Here is a 20,932-nt window from a genome sequence, read left to right on the forward strand (position 1 = left end):
GCTCATGCTTATACTTTATTTTATGAGTTACTTTATTTAGTACATCTTATCATTTAAAAGGGCCGCTTGAACTATTTCAGACATGGTTACTTTAATATCTCTGCAAAGAACTTCGGCTACTAGAACTTTGCTTTTAGGTTGCGTTTCAGATGTGACGTAAGCGCCTTCGCCAAGTATCTGGGTGTCATTCCAGCAGTGACCAAGGGAAGCTTGGGATTCGCATATCCGTCCAAGCTGCAGCAATAATGATGTGATATCTTCCAAAAGCGAGGGGAACGCGGTACATATCCTTACTAGGGATTTCAGGACCGGTTGGAAGAGTTCTAGCCGCAGGTCGCTCGGCAGCACGGACAATAGTGTTGATAAGGTATTGATACACAGTCGTGCTATGGACATAGCCTTGGGTAGCGCATATTGAATGGACAAATGGGACACCAAGTCAACAGCAAATATTTGCTTTTCAAGTGAAGCTTGGCTAAGCAGTTCTGGAATAAAATCCAAACAAATATGCATAGAAGGTATACCTTGCACTGTAACCGGCAACAGTTCTCTGGGATATCCTTGGAAATGAACGAGTTTAGCAAGTGATGGTTCCGAAATAAAGACTTGGTGCAGGAAAGAACAAATAATACTTCTAACTTCACGCAATGACCACATCAATTCTGGCGTCGATTGGTCTTCTTCGGTTTCGAGACAGGCTTCTAGTAATATTTGAAGTGCAGCACTCTCTTGAGCAGCAACTAAAGCATTTTTCAACTCTTCCCTTTCGGCTTCTGACGTGAGCTGACCACTCTTTTCCACCAAAGGTTTGTCCAACAAGTGTCTGCTAAGTTGACTCCTGGAAGCAGCTAAACTCGCTTCTAAAATTCTGAGTATGATTTTCAAAATAGACCCGCATCTGAAAACCCTTATGTCACAACGTAATACCTGTAATGGATCTACCAATACATTTTCTTGCGTGATCGTTACGCTTTTAATGCTACTAATATCAAGTAGAGCATTTATAGTCATAATCCAGAGACATCTTGGTAGCACAGTGTTCAAGCGCAACCATACCTCTCGATATAATTCCTGAATGTGACGTGGTACTTTATCTCCAAGTACGCTTTTGAAGTAACGGACAAACATTTCGGCAAACGGCCATATGTCAATTGGGTTTTTATTTAACATTGCTTTTAAAACCTTTCCAGTTTTGTATGGATTTTCTTCAATATTTTGGAATGCCTCGTTTATCGAGGATTCAGTTAGATTTACATCTACTTGGTGTCTACAAGAATCGCCGAAAACTTGATCGTCCATCCAGTCGTCGACCAATGACAACTGAGGGAAGTGCGTCGCCAGTAACCTAAGCAGGGGGCTAAAGAGCCCTCCATAACTCATTTGATCTTTCTGTGCTTGGTGCAACAAATACTTTATAGGCAACTCCGACAGGAAAGCGGCGGAATAACTCTTTACTTTTCTGCCATTGGCCTGAAGTGTCGCAGCATTTGACAGCCTCACGTCTTCATAAAGCAGCAGATAGTAAATCAGTAGCAACTGGGAGGCTAACGTCGGCTTTTCCAAATTAAATTCTGCTGATGATTCTCCGTTGTCCACTTCCATTACGTGAAAAACTTTCTTTTGGGCGTCAAAATTTGCACCGAATATGGAGTTTCTAAATACTCTCCGGATTTCCTCCTCAGTTATAGGTTTGTTTACGTACTCATTGGTGCCTTTATTGTTTATTACTAATATAGAATGAACATACACTTCAACTAGGGCGGGCATGACAGGATGTAAAGGAGCTGTGCAATTGCAGATCTGTCGATAAATCCACGTTTTAATAGGTACTTTATGTTTAGAAAACGCCCGCGATTTCAATAGTTGATGAATGCAATGCACGGGCAGGTATCCGGCGATGTTGCTATTAAGGTTTACGGTAACTGGCACCTTCACTGCGTGCGCTGTGACAACCTGAAAATAAATAAATTACACAAATGCTTGCTGCACTTGAAATTGGAATGCTGAATTAACGGAGGTAAAATGTACCTAACATGTTGATGGTGTATTTGAAAATTAAATTATTTTACACTTTGGGCTATTGCTGATGACTCTGTCGGATCAGTGTCACCTTAAATTTACTAGGCTGTTTTATTTAGTTAATCTTTATTGCACACCAGAATACTTTTCGTTGAAAAGGCGAACTTAATGCTATGAGGCATTCTCTGCCAAAGATAAGACTCCATGAGATAAACCTAAACGTAGAGCAGACCTGTTCTGTGAATATCTCCTGAGTGAACGCCTGCTTGATGCGTGCCAGGCCATTTGGGCGCACCGGCACCCGCATGCCCAGCGTGGCGCACACCAGCTCCCCCACCGCCGCCAGTTGTCCCGAATGGAAGTGAATGGCTATCAGAAGCAGCATCTCTCCAAATGAAGCCGTCACACCTGAATTGCTGCAATATGAATAAATGTTATTTATTTTTGTGTGGCTGATGAAAAATCTTCAGACCCATCTATCAGTTTAGTAGATTATTAGTAATAAGGCTTATTTGCAAGAACGTAAGTTGTTTCAATTGAGCAAAACAAGTACCTTTCAAAATACGCTTCTTCCTTGACAAGCCACTGGACCCACTCTATTGCTTTCTTTTCATGTTCAACTGCGGCTGAAAAGTAGAATGAATATTATTAAAACTTGTTACAAACTCAACACAAAACATACATTCAATGTCAAAGCAGTACATACCCATTAGAGAAGGGCAAGCCAAGATCATACATAGACTCAAAGAGACAAATCTAACTCCAGCTGGGGTAGGAGGTGGCTTTTGAGTGACGAGTCTTAAGAGACCTGCCACTTCATCATCTTGAAACTTGATCCCTGCAATTCCTCTAAGGGCACAGTATAATCTTAGTAGCGCAGAGGCATCAACGCCAGCAGATGCCACTTTTAGTCTATTTAAAAGCTCTTGACGTAATTTGTTGAGTGCGGCGTGGCCATCCCCTTTGCCTCGTTTATGAGAGTTACGTAAAAATGTTGCAAACCAGGCCCTCGTAGTTTGATCAGATCCAAGTAGTAATCCAGACATAAATGACACCTGTAAAGAAAATAGCACTAGTGGATTACAACAACACTCAACATGGCGAATAAATATTTTCCATTTATAATTAAACTGTTTATTATACACTGATTTAAACTTTCACGATTTCTACACATTATTAAATTGTAAAACGGGACTGAATCGCGTATTTAAGTTATCATTACCAGGTCATCTTCATGGTGCGTAAGGGTGAGGGTTATGACAAGGGCTGGCAGACGCGATGCTGCAGCAGCTTTAGCTCTCACTGATGCCGCCATGTAGGGGCAGACTGCACAAAGAGTGCTGAGGGTTTTTGCCCTTATGCCACCTTCGTCACTTCTCTCTGTGTTTGCCACCAGGGACTCGACAACTATAAAAATGAACGTAATTTAATGTATATAATATTAAAAATAATATTTTTTTAATGTATGTTCTGCAATATTGTAATTAGTGAGTAGGCCTCAGGGTCTAACTATCATTTACAATCTGAGGGCCTACAGCAAATATTGAACATGGATATTTGTCTTAACTGTCTCTCTCTTATTTATATAAGAAAGAGTAAATAAATCTTTTATTGTGGATTCAGTTAATGCCTACTTGGTGTCCACGAGAATCGCCGAAAACTTGATTGTCCATCCAGTTTTCAACCAGTGACAATGACGACTGAGGGCAGTGTTTTGTTACAGGCGCACTATATGGGCCAATTATTAAGGCATTTCAAGAAATAAACTTAATGAACATTATACCTTCTTGCAATGTGTCCGGCATGTTAGCAACCACCCATGATATTATGATTGGGCCTTTATTAGCATGCAGCAAAACTTCTACCACATCACAAATATTAAGCAAATTTGGTAGTTCTGCAAGACTTATGCAGATAACATCAGTGATCTCCTCCAAATAGACATCATTGTCAAATAGCTCAGATGGTTTGATTGCACACTCGATACTTGTGTTCTTGTGCTGGTTGTATTCTATTATTTGTGCTTGCATTTGAAGTATCTCTGAAAGAACCAGTCGAACTCTTCTTGGTGAATCAGATTGCTCAAAGTCGCTGGCAATGCCATTCACTATATTTTGCACAAGGAAAGATTCTGTGTATTGTGATCCATTTTTCTGTCTGAAAGATAAACAATTAATAGCTTTAAAATCATTATAAAATGGACAAGTTTTAACAAAAACATTTAAATAAAGCTATAAGTAGCCGCCGCTCACGATAGCGACAAATGGAAAATTCTTCTGCAAGCCCTATGTCCCTAATAAGGGATAACAGGATTACATGATCATCACATAAATAATTTTTCATCATTAGATCAGCTTTATGGCTTTGGCAACATGAATACTAAATTTTAACTGATCACTATTTGACTTGTTGAATACAAATATTACAGGTTAACACTTTGAATGTAGTGATAATTTAACATGGCAATTAACATTTTGTATGCCTTGTCCCGTATACGTACCACACAATTTAGACTGTAATTTACAGTTTCTAGGTTATTCAGTAGCATATTGTGACAAAGGCAGACGAAGGGTTATGCATACTTGCATCGGCCCTTATCAATCTGATGCTGCAACAAACATAAATATCCTCACCTCATTTGTTGTTCCTTCTTTACATCAACTTCTAATGTATGGAACTCAATAGATAAAAGTGAAACTATGAAGTTGACAAGGTCTATACCAGAGAGTAATGTTAAAATATCCTTCTTTGCTTCTGCACAGGATTTAGTGATGTCTAATGGTGATATCAAGGCCATGCGAACCAAGCATGGTATTATGGGTCTTATTTCATCAGTTGTACATTTTGTCAAACTCTCTATGTCTAAATCTTTCAATGCTTTGAACACGTGAGGTTGCACCGGTTTCATAAATTCTATGTCCATGGTAAGCTTCTGAAACAAACGTATTTGGAGATGTGAAACGATAAATGAATGGACCCCCACTAATCGGCACAATTAGATGAGCGTAAATTAAGCTTGTGCGGAAAGAGAAGTCATAGAATGTATAGGTTCCCTGATATTCCACGACTTATCTTTCCGCACTCTAGATACAATGTTTTGGTAACATTTTACGTGAAATATTTACCGATGTCGAACTCCGCGCTGTCCACCACACCACCAACCAACCAGTCACATTTATTTAGTTTATTATCTATTTACATAATCCGAGTAACTGCATTATGTATTAAATTTTTAATGATAGCCAGGCATATTAAAAAGATAAAAAAATCATAAAACAATGCTAAAACAGCAGTCGGCGACGTCGGCGTCAGCAGCTTGACAAGAATGAGAAGGTGACAGTGACAGAAAATCGTGATCTGACATTGACAGTGACAGCAGTATTTTTTAATACAAGCTTCAAAGCATAGAAGTTAGAGTGCTACCATACAGCCATAAAACTCGTGGTGTTCCACTTTTATACTACATTGAGGCACGATTTTATTGCTTACGACTTACGACAGTGATTTATATTGTCGTGGACCTTAAGCGCCCTCCACACTCGTGCGCGAATCGCGGTTTCGCGCTGTGACTCATGTGTACACGGTATCGTGTTAAAAGCCGACCAGAAATATGTGATGATTGTCAAGAGGGCGCTGTTATTCTCATGTATGTGGCGACAGTTCAGTTTAGTATGAAAAATTTAGTTCCAATGAAATTCCGCAACATGGCGCGTGATCATATATTCCTGGTCAGGCTTTACATGCGTCGTGTGCAAGTATTTTGTCTACACATTTTGTGTTGTTCCAAGCTTGTGTGAGATAGTGAGAATGGAAACTAACAGGTAAATAGAGATATTAATAAAATAGTTTAATTTGTTCCCAAAGTTATTTAAGTATAATGCTTAATTTAATTTAATTATTATCAAAATATGAGTTTTTCCATCGAATTATCAATAAATTTTCAATTAATATTGTCTTCGGTTACCGCGATAGCCACTCATGAAATAAAACTATGAAAATGGAATGATGATGGTTCATCATTTTTGTATGTGGGTATTTTTGCACATTGTAATTTTTCCTCAGTCACCCGTTGACCGCGAACGCTGTAAAGAGTTCGAAACGTCGGGATGTATTATAAATTCACTATACGCGATATAATCCGTTTTCATAGTTTTATTTCATAAATTTTCAATTTTCAGATTTTTCCCTCTGTATACACCTAATAGTCTACCATGTTGCCTAATTTCAAGTTTCCAGGTCATCTGGAAGTGGGTTAGGTTTTCGAACTATACGTTAGTCAGACAGTCATATAAATACTGGTTTTAAAACGTGAATTTATCAATAACTGTTTGTTAAGGGTCCTCCACACTCATGCTCGCTGATTAGCGAACTAGGGTCCACACTCGCGTTCGCGGCTTCGCGCCGTGATTCGCGCATGAGTGTGGAGGGTCCTTTACGTTTATGAAATTTTGTATTCTAGATAAGCTAAGGGGCTTGAACAAATGTGCCAAATTTCAAAAAATAGCTTGAAATGGTTCGTGTAATGACACACAGTTGCTGCGTCGCCAGTTCCTTTTTTTTTTAACTTGGCTGGACATGCTACCGCGTGTCTAGATTACTATTATGGTAACATATAATAAAATATTAACGAAGATTCCATCGCCGATACGTAGGTAACTAGCCTAATGCTGACTGGGGATGTATAATTGAATGGTGCATGCATTAATAAGAAGAGTGCTTTATTGTTACCACGCGCAGGAATGTGGCCTACTTCAAGACCGCTTTAATCTAAGGCGGTCTCGAGTCTCGACTAATCACTACATCTTATAAAACAAAGTGACTCGCCGCGTCTGTCTGTTTGTATCAAAGATAGATATAACTCCGTAATAGATGGATACAGTCTAAGGAAAAAACGTGCCTCGAAAATCAAGAAAATTTGATTCTCGATCAGAGGGCGCTACTAGCTTTGGCCTACTGTCGTATAGATGGCGTTGACGGTTTCGTTTGTTATTTAACAATTTTAACGCATATCAGTGAAAGAACATGGGTCAAAATCATAAAAATAATTAATGCAAATAAAAAAAATCATTTATCCATATTTAAATACATTTTATCGTATTTTTATAAATCTTCATTTTTAGTTTTAAGGTGTGTCGCTGTCGATAGATGGCAGTGAATTTACTGGGGTTACAAAATTTACTATGACAGTACCGCTCTATCTTATTATAATATCCTCTTTGGTTTGTATTTATGTATGTTCGCGTAACTACCGCACGGATTTTCATGCGGTTTTCATCTATCAATATAAAAACCGGCCAAGTGCGAGTCATACTCGCGCACGAAGGGTTCCGTACCATTACCTACGCAAAAAAATCGCGTTTGTTGTATGGGAACCCCACGTAAATATTAATTTTATTCTTATATTCCTATATATTCTATTTCTTTTTATTTTTTCGTCAGTATGGGCTTAGGCCCTAGAATATTTTGGAATACTCTCTGGAGTTAGACTTTACCAACATAGCGACTATCATAGAAAAGTTTTGTTTTTTACTAATTTTATATATAACAAGGGCATTTACATTCTGAATAGCTGAGCACTGTACCTACACAACTGCAGAGAGTTCATGTTGGGTACCTGGCTTTGGTAACCGTCAGGTGGGCAACAGAAAGTTGTTATAGCCCTACCGAAATTAACTTGTCAACATAATATCATTCACTATCTAATTGTTACTCAAGATTTTACAATAGCTGGAATATAAAGGTAGCTAATCAGTTAAACATTTAATTTGCCGAAAGCCCTGATCACATTTACACTGGTGACAAGTGCACTTTACATGTTAATTACTTGCCTCAAATACTAAGACTTTTGAAAAGAAACAAGTGAGGCTCGGAGGAATATATTGAAAACTCGTTTTTGTGTGCCTGTAAAATAAATTGTATCCTGCCTTATCATTACTAATATCTGGTATTATTACCTGGGTGAATGACACAATCAAGGTTTATTTTCCTCTTTGCAAGGTAAATACGTTGAATACAATAATAAATATTGAAAAAGAATAGAAACACAAATTATGACCTGAATACATTTGTGGGATGGATGAAATAAAGAATATAATAATGTTAAATAAAACTATGAAAACGGATTATATCGCGTATATTGAATTTATAATACATCCCGACGTTTCGACGTTTGTCGGGATGTATTATAAATTCAATATACGCGATATAATCCGTTTTCATAGTTTTATTTCATGAGTAACTATCGCGGTAACCGAAGACAATATTATATAACACAACAATGTTATAATAATGTTGTCACAAAATTATTTTTAATAAACACACTGATATCTATATACATTCAGTTTTTGACAACCCTCCTTACCCACCTATAAATAATTAGGTGTAGTAAAATATGTCACTGCACACTTAGTCCATTAGTCTATTTCACATTCATCCATGTACCCGCAATTGTTAAGTGCACTTGTACTCGTTGTTTCCACCAGTTTCACTTATCAATATAAATGAGTCACATTGGCGTTTTCTGACCACCAGGCGATCACAGACACGTCTCAAATATGAAATAGGCTTCAAATAACGGTACAGAAGCTTAATAGCAGCGTTTTACCTTACAATAAAACGCTTATTAAGCGAAATACCTTATTTGAAGCCTATATTTTTAACTTCGCCTGTGGCTACAATACTCAGTTGCAATAAACCACATCACTTTTATTATGGCCGGTGATGGTACTTTTGGCTCGCTGTTTTTTCGCCTACCATGCAGGATGCAAATAGCAACATCTACTGTCTTTACAGTCCAATGCCAGTGCATACCAGTGATACCAGTGTATGTCTTTCTTTTATTTCATATCGGAATAATAAATGAACTGCAACTCTTTGGTAAGAGGTATATTGCAACTTCGTTTTATTAAGGTTTTATATTTATTTTTATTTTGATATTCCGAGAAAAACAGAAAAACCAAAAGACATACTTTTCAAGATGGCGTTTGATCCCCGTGGTCCCCGAAGCTCCAATTTTATGATACGCAAACAGGGATCCCTGAAATTGTAGGTGTCAAATTTCATTACTGTCACTATTGTTTTAACCCCATTTAAGACCTAAAATCTGTTTTTGCAGTCACATTTTTAAGTCCTAAACATTTTTCCTCCATTATTTTAGTAAATTTGTATTGCATAGCACTCGTGTACCAATTATGGATCTACTGATGTCTATTTTATTGAAATCCACTCAATAGTTTAGGCGCTAGAAGTAAAAATATGATTTAATATTTGGCGTCCTCTCAGGGCGGCTGTATTGATTTTTCTTTAATAAAACAAGTGTAAACAGGTTGCAAAGGCCAAGAGGAATCTACCGATATGTCATTAAAAAAAATCCGTCCAGTATCCTGAGCTACAGGATGTACTGATTTTCAGTATTTAAACCCATAACCCTACGTCGCAGTCGAGTAAAATGTTGATATTGGGGTAGAACGTGTACAAATGTATAGACAAAAGTGGAATTCATATTCCTCCAAGTTTCATATTAAGAGAATATCCACTGAAAGGGTACAAGCGCTAAATCTGGGTTCAGCTATTAATTTCTATAACAAGATGTATTTTTTCCGCAAAGATATCTAGGACTTTTTTGTGTAGAATTTAATAAGCTTTAATGTTGCCTTACACCATATTTTCATAGAGAACGTGTATTTAGAGTAAAACGCAAATTTCTCCAGGATGGTACACATTTTCCAAGATGGCTGCGATTCCTCGAGGTCCCCAAATGTCAAATAGTGTGGACATGAAAAGAGACCTTTAATTAACATACGTACCAAATTTCATATCTTTGGAAGGATTTCGAGGTTAGACTTAATTCGATTGTGCTAAAGTATCCGCAAGTATTTACAAAGTTTTTGTTTACAAAAAAAGTTGTCGATTGAAGTGTCGATGTTCAGTGATGTTCGTCATTTCCACGGAAATTTATTTCGTTTTGTTTTTGTGTTTGATTGCGGTAATTAAACTTAATTATTGGAATAAATATCTGAATGTAAAAGTGATGACGAAGGATAACATTTTTCAGATTGTTTAATATGTTCTCACTGCTGAGGTGAAAAGTTGTATGTACTACACGAGATCAAAGTTATTTACATCTCGTGCGCTTTGAATCCCTTACTACGCTGAAGATTCTAAATTATAGAATCTTTCGCTTGCACGAGACTCAAAATAAGCACTCGAAGAAATATCAAGCTTTCCTCTCTTGTTGTTCAAATAACTATTGAAATAAGCGCTGGTGGTACGTGTGTGGTGACTGTGGTGTACAGTGTAGCGGTCTGGGCGGCGGCGCGCTGCGCGGGCGGGCGCGGGCCGCGGCCGCGGCGGCGCGGTGGGCGGCGGCCCGGCAGTCGCACGCGGGCACGTGCGCGCACCACCTTCGCGCCTCGACCTGCGCGCCCTACCGACCGACGCGCTCAATATCTCGTACAATTATCATTCCATTAACATTAACATCCTAAATAAACAAAGAAGGACAACCCCTCTTTTCGTTATCTCAAGTCAATCTACGAAAATACGTTAAGAAGATTTGTGGGTCAATAGGATTTTACAAAATTGCTTACATCACCTGAAAAAATCGGCGGGAAATCCATGTATAACAGCGTTCGATAGTCAGTAAGCCAAATCTTCCTGGGAACATCTATTCCGATTGATTATTTATTCATGAAATACTATAAAATAACTTCGGTTACAGTAAAAGTAAAACACTTTACACATCTGGTGTATTATGAACAATAAATCCTTGCGTTACTTTTCAATATGAATGGAGCAAAATAAAAAACTTGCCTGTAATATGTAATTACCCAGTTTAACAATTAACATTTTATTTTAACTGAAACATGCTATAATACTGTTTAATGTGTAATTTTTTATACAATTGGATTCAGCCACAACTCTATAGTCATTTTAACAAGTAGGTTATTTCAGAAAAGCATTAATAGACTGTCCTAACTTGATTTTTGACTTTCTTTAAGTGGAACATTCAATGTTAAGGAAATAGTTCGCCAGTGGAGAGGTAGGTACCTCAAATAAATAGGAATTAGTTTTGTCCTTTCTCGTCGTATAATATTTAACTTGCTATGATATACATACCTAACAAATTGTCATGTAACTATGTACACATTACACATTTTATAACATTTTACCATTAATTAATAAAACACCTCTCTCACTCATGCAAGTTATTATTTAAACATATAGAGCTGTCTGTTCGGTAGAAGATCTATCTGTTTAAAAATAGTGATAAACGTAACATATGTAACAATAGTTTCGTGAAATTAAAATTATGATCTAAAAAAAGTTACTCATTAAAGCAATTTTTATTAAATTGTCATATTTTACATTTTCCATGAGATTCGGTAAAAATTTCAATTTCTGGCACATACGAGCTATTGTTAGGTATCCCCTCTCCTTTTCAGCAGGCGTCAACTGCTGCTAATCGAGTGTAGATTCGATAGTTGCGTTCGATAGTTTATAACAAGAGTTCCCATGGCGATATTTTAGTTCTGTCATCAGATCAGGACATTCCATTATCATTCCGTTTACAATTTTACGTATATTGTGCCTATTATTACACAATACAACACAATACAATAGTATATTATATTGTGATACATGTGTGCTACGTTGGTCATTACACACGAGGCGATTGTGCGCGCGCCATTAGAAAGCAGATGTGTGTAATGACCAATGCACACGTGTTTCATACGACGTTTCTCACCACACTTGCGAGGAAAAAAAGAAATTTACATATTAATCGAATTTTAATCATTAAAACAGTTAGCATTAAAACACTCCCTTCATTTCTTTAACCCTCGTGCCTTAAGTCTCTCGCAACGCTTAAGGTTCCACTTTTCGAACCACTCGCTACGCTTGTGGTTCAATCTTTCGGTTTCTCGGGTGATAATTAGCACGAGGGGTTACAACTTTGCCTATAATCCTTGAACTATAATTGCACACCTCAATAAAAATGTACCTAGATAATACAGCTACCCTGATTGTTTAAGTAGGTACTTAAACAATCATATAACACTTTAAGCTCTCGCATTTTGTGCACATAATTAATGTCATTGCCGGGTCTAACGCTGTGTCGTTTGTTTTGTGTCGTGTCGTGCACAATAAACATTAAACAGAAACGGGTAGATAGATACATTTATTTGTCTACCCCGAACATTTATATAAACTAATATCGGGTAGTTTAGTGTTGTTTACCAATATCTCAATTGACATTTTACTGGGACGTCAGTCTTCCGTGCCCACAGCTTAGTGCAACCTAACTAAAACGTCGGAAAAAAAATAATGAAATTTAATCGCGTTAGACCCGGTAATGACATTAATTATTAGTAGGTAGTTAATTATGTTCCGTGATTGTTGAGCCATTTAGGGTCTTAGCTCAATTGGTTGTTCAACTTACGCTTGGAATGTCGAATTTAGGTAGAACCCTAAATGGCGCAACAATCACGGAGCGTACAATCACTGTACCTATGCAAACTTCACCCTCATGAAACAAGCATTTGACTGTAGGCAGACAAGAACCAAGTAGAGCTGAATAACAGTTTATTTTAAACAAATAATAAGCAATTGTCTAAACAATCGGGAAATAATGATACGGTCCCGAGATTATTCCAATCGAATTCAAAACCATTACCTTTATACTTGAGTAGTCTACGGCAAAACCAGAAGCTTATGATTTGAAGGTGCTCACAAATATCTGAACACGCCTCTATTGTCAAGGCGCTAGGTGCGTGTTCAGATATTTTTGAGCACCTTGGCCGCTCCGATATATCTGATGGCGACTGTACACGACTGCCTTACCCATAAATTTTAGGTCTGTGGCCTTACCAGTGTCAAACTGACATAATTCGCTAACGTCTGCGTAACTTACTTTCTAATTTTTCTATACATCAGCATATGTGTGCGAGCGAGATGCATAGAAAGTAAGTTATGCACACGCTATCGAATATCTCAATATCAAACTGGTGGTACCGTACAGAAGTCCGTTTGTGTGTAGGTATTTGTATTTCCAGCGTAGGGTTGAAACTAAAGGGGCCCACTGATTATCAAGCTGCCGGACGATATCAGCCTGTCAGTTAGAACAAAAATTTGACAGTTCCGAACAACTGATAGGCCGATATCTGTCCGTCTGTCTGTCTGTCACCAGGTTGTATCTCATGAACCGTGTTAGCTAGACAGTTGAAATTTTCACAGATGATGTATTTCTGTTGCCGCTATAATAACAAATACTAAAAAGTACGGAACCCTCGGTGCGCGAGTCCGACTCGCACTTGGCCGGTTTTTTTATTGGTAAACCGTAGTGCCAGAGACGCTAGTGCTAAAAACAAATTTAATTTTTGTTAGACGAGACTTGAATATGTGTCTGAGGTTTTATTTAACAAATTAATTAGAATGATTAGTGTCATTAGGTACTTAATAATACAAACTCATTAGCTTGCATAATAAGAGTCATTAGTATGCTACTATCCCTCTTTATCTAATAACTATGGGTATATATAGATAATACATACTTATACACTACTAGCTGTGGCCCGCGACTTTCTACGCGTGGATTTGTATGGTTGTGGTTATATAGTCTACATTAGTATTACTAATATTACCTATCTATTCAAAATTGCATTCGGTAACATCGGCATCGGTACCTACTACAGGTGTTCGGATCTCATGTTTACTAATGCAAACTATCTTACGACATATAAGTTTCTTAATAATAGACGTAGTTAGGCAATGTTGTTTCCTACGACAATCCTTAGCAACGCATCCTTGACGTAGAAATCGACTTAATAAAGGGTGTCCCAAAAAGGACGCAAGATTTCAATTTGCCGCCATTTTTGTATTTTAGTGCTGGCAACCCTAAAAAAACTATTTGACAGCTGAATGTTTAGTAAGGGTTTGGTAAAAAAGGAGTAAAAATATCGATGTGGAAGCAATGTGGTTTCAACAAGACCCCCGTCTGCCACTTGCCACACGGCCCGAGAAACGATGCAATTACTGCATGAAACATTTCCTAGTCGTGTGATCTCTCGATTCGGTGATCAGAATTACCCCCCCTAGATTTTAGACTTCTTTTATGGGGTTATTTAAAGTCTATGCTAATAAGCCCACAACCACTCATGCTTTAAAAGAGGAAATTCGACGCTACATCGGAGAAATTCAGCTGCATCTATGCAAAATGGTCATAGAAAATTTTGTCATGAGTGCGTATGTGCCAGCAAAGCCTAGGAGGACATTTGCCTGACGTATTATTCCACAAACAACCCTATTTTATGTATTTCAAGATTTTATATACAAATATATTATAACGAAAAAAAATGTGTTTTTCATCAATTTCAAATCTTGCGTCCTTTTTGGGACAAATAAAGATAGTAGTTGTAATTAATTACACACAGTCCGTCGCTCCTTATTTAAAATGTACCTGATAGGTACATACGGTTTAGTTTCCAGCGCTAATTTCGTTAATGTTGTAATTTCGTTATTTTCGTTATAAACGCTACAATTAAAGGTGTCTGAAGTAGAAAGTAGGTACGGTATTTCGATTGCGTTTATAATGCGGTTATTGTATATAGTTGGTCAAACCAATTTGTCAGTCAGTAACAACCAGGAAAATTATACTTATCCCTTTCTTTTGGGTGCTAGTACTAGTGTAAGACAAAGATAGTATGATTCTCTCTGTCTATGTTTGAAATGAGACAGACCTTTGACAAACTATAACATATTTTTTATGTGTCATGTGACGGATTATTTTTACGGACTAAAGTAGGGTAGAGCGGACAGCGGTATTTTTAATAATATACTAAATCTCTATTATATTTCTCTCAATTATTCGGACGCGCTTGTAAGCCAACTGCTGCAAATAGTCCTAGATTTACTTACAAGCGAGGAAGAGAACGTGAAAAAATATTTTGTAATATATTTTAATTTCATGCTTAATTTTTAGTACTTGGCTAAAAGCTTTAAATGGATTTTATTTAAGCCACTTAAAAGGTTTGCTGTGCATCTTTTGTTCAATGTGGTATACATTGAAATTCCATAATATGACATAAACGCTGGCATGCTGGCACGGCAATGAAAAATCACTGAAACAAATAACTTGTTGTTAAAAGAGGCTAGCTGGTTTCACGGTCACGCTTAGTTACGTGCGCCGTAACGATTGTCAATATTGAAATCAGTAGGTAGGTGTATGTATCGAGAGCTCGTGTTCGGACAAAACGCCGGTCAGTAGACAGTCGAGTTAATGGACGGCCATCGGAACAATGTTTCAGCGTGTAATTTATTCATTACACAGCCGTCCTCGATCAGACGGCGGTAACGGAAAGTCTCCGCATGATGATCTCTGACGACTCTGACGCACTGAACCTAGCCACATTAAATTTTAGCCACAGTATGTTTGCACGATAAACATGTTGAATTTTCTCCATAAACCTACATCTACCAAATGGGCACCTTAATAAGTTCACTAATAAATATAATTTAATATCGACAAATGAATACCGGTGATTTCCTTAATCGATTATTTCATTCTATTTTTATACTAAAATTGCCTATAATCAATAAAACCGCTTATGTAGGAGTTGAATTCTTGTAATAGCTTTACAACTGTTAGTTTCCACTGTTTCCAGTTTACACGTGTCAGCGTAGTGAATTATGGAAATTTGTAGTGGTGAAATAAAGTGATAATGTGCCTCTCAAGTACATTAAGTTTGATGCAGTGAAAACAATGGAGAAGTCGATGCAAGCGCGGGCGCTGAATAAATTTTCATGTCGGGTATGCTTGGTTCCACCATGGGGCTTCTCGGAACGGAAGGAGGAGGAGTTGTATACGGCGTACACGCAGCGGCAACGGCAGCGCGCCGTGCCGCGGCTGCTGGCTGCCGGCGTGCTGCTGCAGGCGTTCGCGGCGCTCGTGCCGGGCGAGCGCGACCTGGGCTTCGCCTACACTTCCGTTACCCTCGCGCTCCTGTTCAACCTCGCCCTCGCCCTAGTCTACATAACGATACGCCCCGCGAGGCTCGCGCTCAACCACGTGGCTTGGCTGGCGCTCTGGACACAACTACTAGTGAGCGCGTCTCGGCGACTAGGCGACTCTTATAACGAATTGCTTGGTTGGGCTGTCTTGCTCCAATATTTCACGCTAGCCGCGCTACCATTCCATTACCTGCTCCTGATACTCTATAGCACGATCTCATTCACCGCTTATTTATTGATACAATACTACAGCGCAATGATTACGGAGAACAAACTTCCTGACGACTTCAGTTTACAGGTAAAGGCAATAACCGTAAATTATTAGTTAATTTATTTCCTAGTGTAATGTAACTGTGTCAGTGATAATATAAAATTAATTACAGCAAATATCGAATGGGTTGTTATTGTTGGGAGCAACATTGTTGGGCGGAACCGCTTATGGTGTCGGCGAATGGCAGCAACGATGTTCATTCAAAGTAACAAAAAGAAGTTTACGTGACAAACTCACCATTGAACAACAAAGCAAAGAACAGGTGAGGTTTAACATCGTCTGGCCTTTCCGTCAGAATATAAATTAGACAGAAAGTAAGCATACGGTCTATTTGCAGGAGCGGTTATTACTGTCGGTGCTTCCGGAACATGTTGCCGTGCAGATGCGAAAAGATCTTGGCCTTATTGACACGCAGTTCAAAAAGATTTACATGTCACGCCATGAAAATGTCAGGTAACTCCCCGCTATTTTTACTGTAATAAACCTACATTAGTTATTTGTGCAACAAGAGAGGAAAGTTGGTTTTTCTTGCGAGTGTTTATTTTGAGTCCCGAGAAAGCGAAAGATCCTATAATTGAATCACGAGCGAAGCGAGTGATTCTAAGGTAGAATCTTGAGCGTAACGAGGGACTCAAAAACACGAGATGTAAAATAACTTTGCTCTCGTGTTGCACACATAATTTTTCACCTCAGTAGTGAGAACATATAAAAGGTTAAAATGTATTTCGAATTACACAGAATAAGCAGAAAAAAAAGTATTATAATATGTACGATACGATAAGATACAATACGAGACGAGACGAGACGAGACGAGACGAGACGAGACGGACCGGACCGGACCGTACCGTAAAAAAAATTAAATAAAAGTATGAAGTTCATGGCCTTCACTAAATTAAAAAGCTACATTGTTTCACTCCCTGGAGTGAGGAAAGTCGCACTTTCCTCACTCCAGGGAGTGACGAAAGTAGGCTTGTTCGAGCTGCTGAGGTGAAAACTTATATTGCAATTACGAGATTATTTTTAGTGCCCTATTCGGCAAAATTAATATTATCTTTTCTATACAGCATCCTGTATGCGGATATTGTGGGTTTTACTGCGATTTCATCTACATATTCGGCGCAAGACCTTGTTGCAATTTTAAATGAATTATTTGCTCGATTTGATCGCTTGGCAGAGGTAATTATATACTAGACATCAACTTAGGTTTAGGTATTGTTTGGTTCATTTTGCATGACTCGATATTAAATAAAGATTGTTTCAGAAATATCAGCAACTACGCATCAAAATTCTCGGGGACTGTTATTACTGTATCAGCGGCGCCCCCGTAGAAAAACCGGATCACGCCGTCCTTTGTGTCCATATGGGCCTGTCCATGGTTAAAGCTATTAAGTAAGTACATATTCATTTATTGAAATGGGGGAATTATTTGTAAGTAGCTCGGTTGCGTGTTGCAAATTGAAGACCCTGTCGATGTCGGTAGTGTCGGTAATATTTGACGAATTCGGTCCTGTATACATATAAGGGATACGATCCCATCATGTTATTTATCAGCTTGTAACTAGTCACAAAGTGAAACTCGTGATACTTATTACCACAAGATTACAAACACAAACATTGTCAAATACATAGTAAAATTTACTACTAGATACACTTTTCACTAAAAGTTACTTTGGCATCTCATGTAGGTACATGTTGTAGTTACTCTCGTATGAAACTTTATTACCTATATTCTGAAAACAACTAAATAAATATAATATCTACTTATTGCTCTGTCATTGGACCTTGAAATAAAACATAGAAATTCCATAGGTACCATAAACTGAGCTAAATAAACATACTTTATGGTACCTATGGAATTTAATAACGTGATTCGTAAAGTGTTGTCTTTCTATGAGATTTGATAGATTTCTCCAATAATATTTATTTAATTTGTTATTTATTTACTTCTAAAATGTAGGGTATGTTTAAATGAGGTATGCCAACTTAACCGCTAAATGATACTTGTTGTTTATAAATAGGTACGTGCAGCAAACGACAAACTCCCCAGTAGACATGCGCGTGGGCATCCACACGGGGGCCGTGCTGGCAGGAGTGTTGGGGCAGCGGCAGTGGCAGTTCGACGTCTACTCGCGCGACGTCGAGCTAGCCAACAAGATGGAGAGCAGTGGGATGGCGGGGTGAGAATGATGAAACAGTCACTATGTGGTTCCAATTTACTTAGACGAGAGCTTTTCAACACAGTACAGTAGGTCTTTAACTACCGTTAAACAGTAATACGAAATATGTATAAGCCACTAAATTAAACAGGCGGAGTAGGATTTTATTTACCTACTGGTAAAATAAATAAATCTACAAACAAAGTTAGATAATACGTACGATGATGACATAAGACTTCAAAGGTTATATATTTTCAGGCGCGTGCACATATCGGAAGTGACTCTAAGTTTCCTAAACGACGAGTTTGAAGTGGAGCCGGCGCACGGCGAGCGCCGCGAGGAGATGCTGCGCCTGGCCGGCATCAAGACTTACTTCATTGTCCGAGTGCTCAAACCGGTAAGTGGCACATACATAAGGTCATACAGATACTTAATTACTTACTACGGTGACGCAACGACCCAAAGTGAGTCCTGGCCTCCGACACCAGATCACGCCATGTCTCTCGGTCTTGCGATAGCTCTCGCCACCGCCAGTCGCCATGGCCGAGGTTGAGCAGGTCTTGGGCAACTCCGTCGTTCCAGCGGTACATAGGGCGTCCAACCGGGCGTCTCCCATTTGGTTGTCCCAAGTACGATTTCTTCAGGGCACCATCGGCACCATCCTCTCCCATTCTCTCTAAGTGTCCGAGCCACTAAAGCCTAGCCGCTTTGGTCTCTCCAATAATGTTGGGTTCGGACACCAGGTCTTCTATCTCCCTATTCTTCCTGACTCTCCACCTCCCATCATCCGCTCTTGTCGGCCCCAGAATCTTTCGCAGAATCTTCCTTTCCGCCACTAACATCTTATTCTCTTCTTTCAAGGTTAATGTCCAGGTTAATGGTCCTAACTACTAACTAGACGATCACATGGCCAAAGGGTATAGCCGTGTTTGTATGGGGCATTGGCCCCAGAAGCCAAATTGATTGCCGTTTTGCCAATTTATCAGCTTAGATGTAATATGCCATTTCACCAAATATTAACCCTAAAATGCTGCAGGTTTTTGAGAAAAAAAAAGAAAATTGGTTTTAATTTTTTTTTATCTAAACTACTGAACCGATTTTTTTTGTAACATACACATTATGTAGATGTATTATTTAAAAAAGATCCAAATATCCTTATAAGTAGTAAAATTTACACTTTTAATTTTTCAATATATTTTTTTTATATTTCCGAAATAGAGACACCTACCAATTTTGGGTATTTTATGTATAAACTAATATTATATAACATATATTTGATTCACAAACATTCACTTGGATTAACAGGGTAAAAGGAAGGAAGGTTTTGAAATCCTGCAACGAAGGCAAATTTCTCAAATCAACACTGTTTTCCCATTTTGATTGCAATCGACTGTCTAACATTTTAACTAGCATGTGAATAATTGCGAGATCCCAATTTTCGGTAGGTACATTTAATGAGCGCAAAGATCTCAAATGTTTGGAAATATTATCGCACAGACCTCTAAGGCCCGAAGGAGTTGACGGTACCGGTTCCACGTCGAACAAGGCTCGCATGTGGTTGGTGACTAAACGTTTAGGATTATTATAAAGTTCACAAAGTAATGCCACAAATCGTATACATATAAATGATATAATATAAATTCCTACTATGGGCCAATGAAATTATTTTTTTCCAAGAATTAATTCCCAGCAAGCTGGAAATTGTTTTAATACCTAAACCTTCATTTGGTCCTAAATACGTGTAATCAGAGTTTGATCCATCCTAGGAGGTGTGCTTTTGCTCTTTTTCAGTTTTTTTGCTCGTAGATCGAAAACGGTACGTCCGTCGGAAAATTTGTTCTAATTATGATAAACATTGATATCTGAGGATTCGGAACGTACCTTAATATGAATTCTTAGTCAGTCAGTTGTAAAAAATGGCCGCCACATTTTTTTTTGTATAATCTCTCAGCGCAGCGCCCCCAGAGCTCCGCCCCGTACTGTATTAGAGAGTGAACTGTAGCAAAATAGCATGTACGGGCTACCTCCGGAGTCACAGACTTGACGACTTGACGTATTAAAACAATTTCCATTTTGCTAGGAATTAATTCCTCAAAACGCTATTTTTGGATCTAATTTGATTGGCCGGCCTACTAAGAATATATCACCGTCGAGATTTTTTCATTAACTTTTGAATTTTTTTACGAAAATGTTATACTTCACTAGTCTACTTCTTATTTTTTGGTAGTTCTTAAAGTCTATAATATATGTTCATATTGAATATTGAAAACCTTGTACTAATACTTAGGTATGTAGTTATTATTCATTACAAACGCATCTTCGAAATAAAAACAATGGTTATTACGGAGATATAGTAAGAGTACGAGGCGTAGTTAGTACATATGTAAAGTAACTTAAATACCTACATAATCTACACTCAAGCTAAAACTGGCATGGTGCAAAATTAGTCCAGGCGTTTAGGCACTCAAGTCAAAGCGACCTA

At 38.2% G+C, this 20,932-nt stretch overlaps 2 protein-coding genes across 2 annotated transcripts in view; one reads left to right on the forward strand and one right to left on the reverse strand.

The window, feature by feature from the left end:
• Nucleotides 1-5: 5 nt before the first annotated feature.
• On the reverse strand, nt 6-5,329 carry LOC134740953 (integrator complex subunit 2). Its single transcript, XM_063673625.1, has 8 exons — nt 5,145-5,329; nt 4,653-4,951; nt 3,803-4,176; nt 3,242-3,426; nt 2,726-3,074; nt 2,573-2,645; nt 2,252-2,435; nt 6-1,953 (listed from the first exon to the last, which is right to left on the reverse strand). The coding sequence occupies exons 2-8, from the start codon at nt 4,940-4,942 to the stop codon at nt 37-39; spliced, it is 3,372 nt and encodes a 1,123-aa protein (XP_063529695.1). The 5' UTR covers nt 4,943-4,951; nt 5,145-5,329; the 3' UTR covers nt 6-36.
• A 10,369-nt stretch (nt 5,330-15,698) lies between these two features.
• The window catches only part of LOC134740954 (adenylate cyclase type 8), a 49,355-nt gene continuing 44,121 nt past the window's right edge, over nt 15,699-20,932 (forward strand). Inside the window, exons 1-7 of the mRNA XM_063673626.1 lie at nt 15,699-16,321; nt 16,407-16,556; nt 16,632-16,747; nt 17,359-17,470; nt 17,556-17,683; nt 18,313-18,471; nt 18,709-18,847. Of these exons, the coding sequence (XP_063529696.1) occupies nt 15,776-16,321; nt 16,407-16,556; nt 16,632-16,747; nt 17,359-17,470; nt 17,556-17,683; nt 18,313-18,471; nt 18,709-18,847 (1,350 nt within the window). The 5' untranslated portion in view covers nt 15,699-15,775. The remainder of the gene's footprint in view (nt 16,322-16,406; nt 16,557-16,631; nt 16,748-17,358; nt 17,471-17,555; nt 17,684-18,312; nt 18,472-18,708; nt 18,848-20,932) is intronic.

The sequence above is a fragment of the Cydia strobilella genome, chromosome 4, assembly GCF_947568885.1.
Source record: "Cydia strobilella chromosome 4, ilCydStro3.1, whole genome shotgun sequence".
Lineage (NCBI taxonomy): Eukaryota > Metazoa > Arthropoda > Insecta > Lepidoptera > Tortricidae > Cydia > Cydia strobilella.